General features: G+C 41.2%; 1 protein-coding gene across 2 annotated transcripts in view; it reads right to left on the bottom strand.

Annotated features, from left to right (window-relative positions):
* The window catches only part of LOC126399415 (protein FAM171A2), a 19,007-nt gene extending 10,837 nt beyond the window's left edge, over positions 1-8,170 (bottom strand). For both annotated transcript variants that reach the window (XM_050059342.1, XM_050059343.1), the window contains exons 1-2: positions 7,892-8,170; positions 1,095-1,322 (exon numbers count right to left, since the gene is read on the bottom strand). In XM_050059342.1, the coding sequence (XP_049915299.1) occupies positions 1,095-1,322; positions 7,892-7,988 (325 nt within the window). In that variant the 5' untranslated portion in view covers positions 7,989-8,170. The remainder of the gene's footprint in view (positions 1-1,094; positions 1,323-7,891) is intronic.
* Positions 8,171-8,497: the final 327 nt, after the last annotated feature.

Here is an 8,497-nt window from a genome sequence, read left to right as displayed (position 1 = left end):
CTGCTACACAACCGGAGGTGGTAGGGCGGGACTTCAGCGGGTGGCTCGTTCCGCCCAATGAGAGGCTGATCTATGCAGCGAACTTCCGCCCACTCAGACTAGCTAACAAGCAACCTGACGACAGTAACGTTAGCAATGCATGAACTTTTTTCCCCATCTCTTGCTCGTAGGTAGCCATGGCAACGTCTACCCCTCGCTGGCAAGTCAGCATCTGAAATCCCTCGCTGCAAAGGGCTAGTTTCATACCCCCTACCCCTACACGCCAAAAGGAATTGGGACACCACTACCCCTCGCGGGAACACGCAAATGTAGGGGTAGGGTTAAGGGGGGGTATTGGGACGGGCCCTAAGTTAACTTGATTTCACAAGTGACACGAACGTCTGTGTCCCGGGGGAAAGTCCTGTGTTTGTTTGACCCATCACCTCAACCAACCTCCTTACGCAGACTTTTGCTCTTACGCTGCTTCCTTCTTTACTTCCATCAGCACGTTGGTCACATGATCTCAGCCTTCCCAGTAACATGGGTTAAATATGAACTCTGGTGCATTACTTTTCCTACAGTAAGTAAACGTACAAACATTGCATCAGAACAGCCTGAAGAATAGCAGGTTTTTTTCAGTACTTCCCAGCAGTACATAACAATAACTCCTGATGATGTCATTAATCAGAGTCATGTGACCTGGACCTGATAAGCAGCAGAAAGCAATTCAAGTTTTTGCTCAAACCAAAACTCGTAAAACTTGCAAGAACCAGTGACAGTTTGCTTCGTGCAGCTCAAAGCACTGTCACTACAATCCTACTTTCTGATGCACATCTAGATGTATAACATCCACCAACAGCCTGCAAGCACATACAGAAAACTCCACTTAAGACTTAAGACTATTTTAAACCCTCTAAGGCCTTTTGTTGAGGAAACTACATATGAGATTTTAAGAGCCCTGCAGATCCTGCATGAGGAGACAATAGCTGCACAGCCAGCCAATGAGACGACTGCAGCCATCTTGTTAAGAGGCAGATTTTACAGCTTGATAGAGTCATGACGGTGAGAGTGCTCTTCATGCTTTATGAACTACATTTCCCTCCTCGGTGACTTACAGGGGATGCGGCTGGAGTGCCAGGGCACAGAGTTGGTGACGTAGTCTTGTTTGGAGGCTGTGATGATGACCCATGTTCCTGTGCGGTACAGGAAGCTGACCCTCACAACACCATCGCTGCCGGCCCTGCTGGACGCTAAGATGGTTTGGTTGCCATGAACTTCCACCTGAGCGTCCGCCAGCGGTGACAGGTCGCTGTTGTCGAACACCTGGACTTTGATTTGCACCTCTGTAAGAACAGAAAGGGAGAGTGGTCCGGTAATGTTTCACTGAGCTGATAAACTAATTAGTCGATTGACAGAAAATCAAATGATCAATTAATTAAGAAACCTTGAAATATAAACTTTTGTCAAATTTAGGAGGATGGAACAAGTGAATTTTTTGCCTCCTAAAATACTTCAATGCTTATTAAAGTTAATTATCTGTAAGTGATCAAATACGCTTGTTTACGCACCAAGAAGAACAGACTGAATATTTTTCCAGAGGAAATATTTCACAGTAAACAAACAGTACTTAATGCTCTGTCGTAGATTTTTACTGGTGTCGTGCAGTCAGATTATTCTGCAGTATTAAAGCAGTAAATACACTTCAATATGGCTCAATTTATCAAGTCACCTCTGGCTGTCTCACAAGGACAACATCATTATGCAGCAGTGTGACGATCTCGTCTGGAAGGACCTTCAAAATAAGTTGTCATTAAACAGCAACTGACGACAGACAGTGTCGACCTCAGGATACTGTGGACTTAACTTCAGACAAAACTGTGGCACATGTGTACAGGTTTTAACACAGGACAAAAAGTGCAATATAAAAAAGTTGTTATAAATGTATTTCTTCCTCTTAATGTTCTTTGTTATATTTATATCTGGGGGATAATCATCATGATCTCAGTTTTGGAACTACAGTTCCCATAATCCAGTGGCTTTGGGGAACGTAAACACTGAGTATAATTTTTTTAACCTACATTATTTTCTACATTTCTGCAAATGGGCACCATCCACAGTGTGCCGAATTAGCTACTAGCAGCTCCTGTCTGCACTGTACCCACTGATGTTCTGACAACTGTCACTGGATTACTCTGATACTGAGGGAAAACTAAAAACGTTCTGTTTCTCAAGCAAGTTCTGCAGTCATGAAGCAGGTCTTTTTTTCTGGAAACTTCTACGCAGATTTACAGACGTTTATTCACGATGTATCTCAGAGATAACGATATGATCCCAAAGTGTAAGTCACACTGAATTTAAAAATATATATATATCATGTCTTTGTGTTCAGGTTTGACTGAGTTATGACTCCGAGTATCACGACATAAATGTTAGTTTTAATTTACTAATATCAAAAGACAATTGAAGACTAACTGTTGCTCATGAAACAGTTACTAACAAATTAAGAATTAATTTTATACATTTTAAAATGACATCAAAGCACCAACAACACATCCATTTAAACAGGAAATAATGTAAGATAATGTGATGTGTCACACACTTATAATTCCCTCACATGAACAGCAACAAATAGGTTCCCCGTGAAGGTTTTTAAAATTAAATTAAATTAAATCAAATTAAATTAAATTTCTTAGCTAGTTTGCCTCTTCATGAGGAAATGGGTACACATGACATACTGATACAGTTAATTAAAATTAAACATTGATTTAAAAAAAAAAAAATTTCAGTAATGACTTTCTGTAAAGGCCAAGTTAAATATTGCAAAAACAATGTGTGGTTATCACAAAGTCATCCTCGTGTCACACTGTTTGAGAACCATTAGTTTAAGTGAACCTGTGCAGGGTCCAAATGTGTCAAAGGTTTCTTTGTTAGCTGTGAACGTGTACTTAAACTGAAGTGTATTATATCACGCTAACACAATCCTCAACCTGTGAGTTATGATTTTCAGGTGTCTCTCTTTGCGTGTTGGTGGATGTACTATATGTACACAGACCGGTGTGTGTGTATGTGTGTGTCCTTGTTTATTGTAATAATATCACGATATTTGAGGGTATTTTTGTGATCATCTTGACGATATGACAAATTAGCAAAAAATAATAATAATAATAACAATGATTTAAGAACATAGAAAAATAAAAATGATGTCTCATTTCTTTATTTTGTGAACAACAGTAACTCAGAGTGAGATTCAGATTCTGTTATTAATAGTTCAACTAAATAAAATTTACCACTAATTACACATTTAAACAGCTAAAAAAAAGTCTCCTGGGATCTATATATATAATAAACATGTGATTTCCTTCTCCTTTATGTCAACGATATGTCAACAAGTCGAAATATCGCGAGGATCACGATATGAGTTTTTCATATGGTATTAAAAATCCCACCAGTATTACTGTGAACGACATGATAGGACACATCTCTTACTGTTGTTTAAATCAATAAAGACACTGTTAAAAAAACCAGACAGTGTTAGATTCAGTTGTAGGTTTAAAGATTTGTAACATCAGAAATATGGAACTCATTTTAACAAAAATAAATCAAAAGATGGATAAATCAAACTAGATAAATTGTTCCGACCTCACAAAGTCAAATTTAGATTATTTCTTTATTTATTTATATAATTTAAGCCATGTTAAGGACCTGCAGACACCCTGCTGTATCTTAGTCTCAAGTCTTTCCCAGAAACCTCTGCTGAAGACTAATCACTTCCCGTAGAGGTGGATTATTACGATGATGATGATGACGATGATGCTGCTTGCAGTCACCACAGACACACCCATCACAAATCCATGGCGTGGCCCTTCCTGCCCTTCATCCTCCCTCACATGTTTTTCAGCCCCAGAACATTTTGTTTCTCATCTTGCCTCTTGGACAGCGTGGATGTGGGTCATGCTGGGGGTGGGGTGGGGGAGTGGGGTGGGGGGCTGTTTCCATGGATACACGCTGACTCTCCAAAAAGCCTGCTTGTTGTTGCTGCTGCCTCACTCGGCTCGGCTCAGTCCCTGTAAACCCTGCAGGCCTCCAGTGACGAAGCCTCCGTGCAGAGCTTCAACCACTAATGGCTGCATTTACATCATAAACAGCACGTATGTGTGTGTGTGTCTGTGTGTCCACGTCCATTGTGCCTGTGTAAACGCTGTCAGCCATTACCATAATTGGTCCAATAAAGGCTCCCTTGTGTGTGTGTGTGTGGAGAGGACTTCCTCAATCTGGGCTTGAAGCAGCTCCATTGACAGAAGCACTGAGAGTCACAGTGTCGCATCAAGAGTCTGGGAATTTTCAGCCACTCAAAGGCCTGAATATAAGTTTAGTGGAGTGTGAACCGTCCTGAGGCTCAGAGGAAACAGTCATCTGGGTCGAGATAGATCCTTCAAACTTGAGAACATGAGAAAATATTTATCTCTTACTGCACCTTTCCCTACTACACGTCATCACTGGTTTCTTAAAGCACAATAAGGCTGCAGCTGATGATTAGTTTCATAATCGATTAATCTGCTGATTGTTTTCTCGATTGATTTGCTCTTCAGTTTAAAAACCATCAAAGAAGAGTGAAAGTAATCCACCGAAATTCAGTGTACTATTAAAGAAACACCCCAAAAAACCCAGTTAACATTAATCTCACAGTTTGTTTAGTGTAAATTTGTTTGTTATTTATTTAACTTTTCGTCATTTTATTTTATTTTTTTCTGCTGTTTATGATTCTTGCCAGACACCACAGCTGTTATTAGTTATTATGGACTTTCTGTCATCATGTTATTGTGGTTGTTTTTGTATATTATGTATCCGTTTATTCAGGGCACTGCTGCAAATGAGCTTAATGCTAACTCCATTTTCCCTGAGTAAACAATGGCCGATGACGATGTTGTTCGTCACTTCAAGTTGCATTATTGTTTCATCACTAGTTTCAAACTATAGACAAGTTTAAAAAAGTAAAATGAGCTGTAAGTCGTGCATTTTTGGCCGTAACGGTTAAAAAACTTGAACAAGTGAACGAGTGATTCTCTGTCGTGTGACTGATCACTTTCCAGCTCCTGCCGTGCACAAACACAGATTTCTTTAGACGATAATTGCTTCACAACATCCTGTGAACTGTTGCAGCTCGGGAGAAGTGCTGAGCTGTTCCCAAACGCACCTGAGGTATCAATTAATTGACGATTTAATCAGTGGAGCCGCAGCTGGAGAGCAAAATCTATTCCAATTTAATCCAAATTAGCTTCTAATAGACAAAGAAACACGTGGAGCGTTTTCAGCAGACGTCTGTTAGTTAAAATATCACTCAAGCATAAGTGCAGCTAATTTTAATTCAAGTGTCAAAAGTAGAAAACTGACCCTGTTATCAATATATGTTTTATAATGTTATATTATTGTTGTGTGAGCAGCAGTGTGTTCACGTTGGAGCAGCCAGGTGGAGCTGATGTAGAGACTGTACAGTTTGTAGTTTGATCTTTAAAGGTCCAGTGTGCAGGGTTTACAGGCAGCTACTGGCAGAAATATAATATTCAAAACTATCTGTTCTTTACTGTGTGATCACCTGAGCATAAGAATCATTGTGTTGTCATTATGTGAGAACAGTCACGTCCAAAGCGCGGCCCGGGGACCAACTGTGGCCCGCAGGTTGTCTTTCAAAATATATCATACTACTTTTTTTTCATCCACCTCACGATGGCAGGTCAATCATACAATTTATAGACATGCACTGAGAAGGAACACACCATGTGCGATAAGCAAGCTAACGAACCCTAAGGCCTCCCTAACACCAGGTGTTTCCTGCCAGGTATCACACATGGCCACAGCGAAGAAATGTAAAGTCAAGTGTGAGGGCCGCTGCTCTCAGGAGTGGTGGAAAGTTGAATTACGCAGCTGACCTCCACGTGACGTCACATGATCTAACCTGGACCCCATTTAAAATGTTTGGACGTGAGCCTTTTATATCGACATCGTACACAGGAGTCCACCTTGTTTTTCTACAGTAACCCAGAAGGGACAAATCAAAAATCACGTACTACATACTACATACCCAGTATGCGTACTATCTTCAACATAACCAGTAGTATGCATCTTATCGGACACACTGAGCTGTAATCACCACGTCACTTCCTGAGAGCCTCTTTGCTGATTCGAGACGCATCACCATGGCAACCAATCCCAACCTCATATCTACTGGTAAATTAAAAAATAAGTTAGCAAAGTGAAATGTTAAACTTCTTAATCACAAACACTGATGAGCCTATATGCTGAATTTTCAACAAATGTTTTAACATGTCGTCAGGTATGTGCGTCATACGTCTACGGCCTGGTGCCTTTTCCTAAAATATGAATCTCAATAGTGACGGCTAGCCTCGAGTCTCCTTAGTGAGGCGAGCTACTGATTCCAAATCCACAAAATAAAACATCTCAGAGAGAAACAGAGACTTTCATAGTGAGTGGACAGATGTGTTTGCTTTCATCACTAACGCTGCAAACTTAAAGTACCAAATAGAGTTGTACCGATACAGATACCAGTATCTGAAATGCCTCAGATACTGCCTAAAATGCGGTATCGGGTATCGGCGAGTACAGCCTATGACCAATCCGATACCTTGTAATGCCTCACGTCATTACGCATACGCACGCTACAGGCAAACGAAATGGAAACGGAGCGGAGTTTAAAAAGCATTCTACTGTAGCCTTTAAAATGTCTTTTTTACCAAACTGTGTGGCTGCACTTTAACCTGTGTCTTGATCTGTGTCAACACTGGATAATAATAATAATAAAAAGTTTTATGGCATTCATTCTACTATTATGTATTTATTTCTTAATATTTCACACAGAGTTTTAGGAGTTGAGACATACAACAATTCATATCCCATCCATTTTTATTTTACGTGCTGGTATCGGATGGGTACTCGGTATCGTGAAGGAAAAAGTAGTATCGTGCATCTCTACCGACCCCTGGTCTACAGCTTTAACAAAATATATATATTTTAAAAACTGATCACGTTTTGTTTGCACAGTCTGTGCAGTAACTAAAGCTGTCACATAAATATAGACCCTTTCTAAAATACTACAATGTAAAAATACAGCGCTCACTGAGCAGGACGGCCCCTCTCAGGGTGTTTTATCATCATGTATGTCGTAATAAATATTATCTCTACTGTCAGAATTCAAATGTTGCAGCAACTTTAAACTCCTTTGTGTTGTGTTGGGCAGTTTCATCTGTGACGTATCAGCTGATGATGTGTTTTATCAGTGAAATATTAACCTGTAAAGTAGCATCAAATCAGAACACTACAGCACAAGTACTTCAGACTGTACTTGAGTAAATGTACTTAGTTACAGCCCTGTCCTGTCTGTGAGCAGCCCAGAATAGCCTGAAGCATGAATAATGCACAGTAATTACATAATGTCCTTCACAACATAAACAGAGGAGCTTTAATGCAGCTGCTGCATCATGCTTTCACTCGTGCACATGTATGTGATGGTGTGTATGAACACATGAATGTGTGTGTGTTGTGTCAGTGGCTGACAAACATTCACCCTGGTGTCTCTGTCATTGTTTGAATCCCATGCAGGCCTGTGTTGAGCAGGTCGGGCCTGACATCACAGCAGACTGTGTCAGGCCTCACATCTGTACAGTATCACAGCACAAACACAGTGTGGCCTCTGTGGGAGATATAAATGCACATACAGCATCAAACCGACATTATTCAGCGGATATGATCTGATAATCATCCCCATAAACGCATCTCCTCTCGGGCTCAGTGATCTCACAGCGCATCGGTGCAAAGATCGACGCTTTGCCGACAAAAGCCATAAAACCCAACCACTCCCATCTCCTCATTGTGCTGCATCCCCGTATGGCGAGCTTACCAAACGCTCCCTGGTCTGGAAGAGATTTGGCCAGCGCCTCCCGAAGCGCGCAGATCCACACGAAGAGGAGCAAGCGAGAGATGGAGCTGGCTGCCATCCTTGCACCTACATGTCTAGTCGCAGCTCGGCGGCCATGTGTCCATATCTGTCCCAGCAGCAGCAGCAGCAGCAGCAGCGGTCCGAGGGCTCGTCACTGCTCACACATTTAGCTTTGTGTGGTGCTGAGATGAGATGCTGCTACTGCTGCCGTCTGTGTGTGTGTGTGTGTGTGTGTGTGTGTGTGTGGGCTTCGCCTTGTTTTTATTGTCTGAGAGCAGAGAAGAGAGGCCAACGTTTCCCTCTGCTGCTCTCAAGTGGAACTGCTGCTGCTGCTTCTTCCTCTGCACAGCTCTGCTCCTCCTCATCCTCATCCTGAGGCTCAACATGTCAGCATGCACGGGACAGTTATTTATTACACCAAATACAGATGTAAAAATGTTTGCAGAAAATATTTTCCAACATGTGACTGGTGATATGTCACTGAATACATTTACTCAAGTAGAGAAGTACTCAGATACTTTTAAAGGTCCAGTTTGTAGGATTAAGTAAATGTAATATGACATTTAT

The sequence above is a fragment of the Epinephelus moara genome, chromosome 13, assembly GCF_006386435.1.
Source record: "Epinephelus moara isolate mb chromosome 13, YSFRI_EMoa_1.0, whole genome shotgun sequence".
Classification (NCBI taxonomy): Eukaryota; Metazoa; Chordata; class Actinopteri; order Perciformes; family Serranidae; genus Epinephelus; species Epinephelus moara.
Note: the sequence above shows the minus strand (reverse complement) of the source record. Positions and strands in the feature narration are given on the sequence as shown.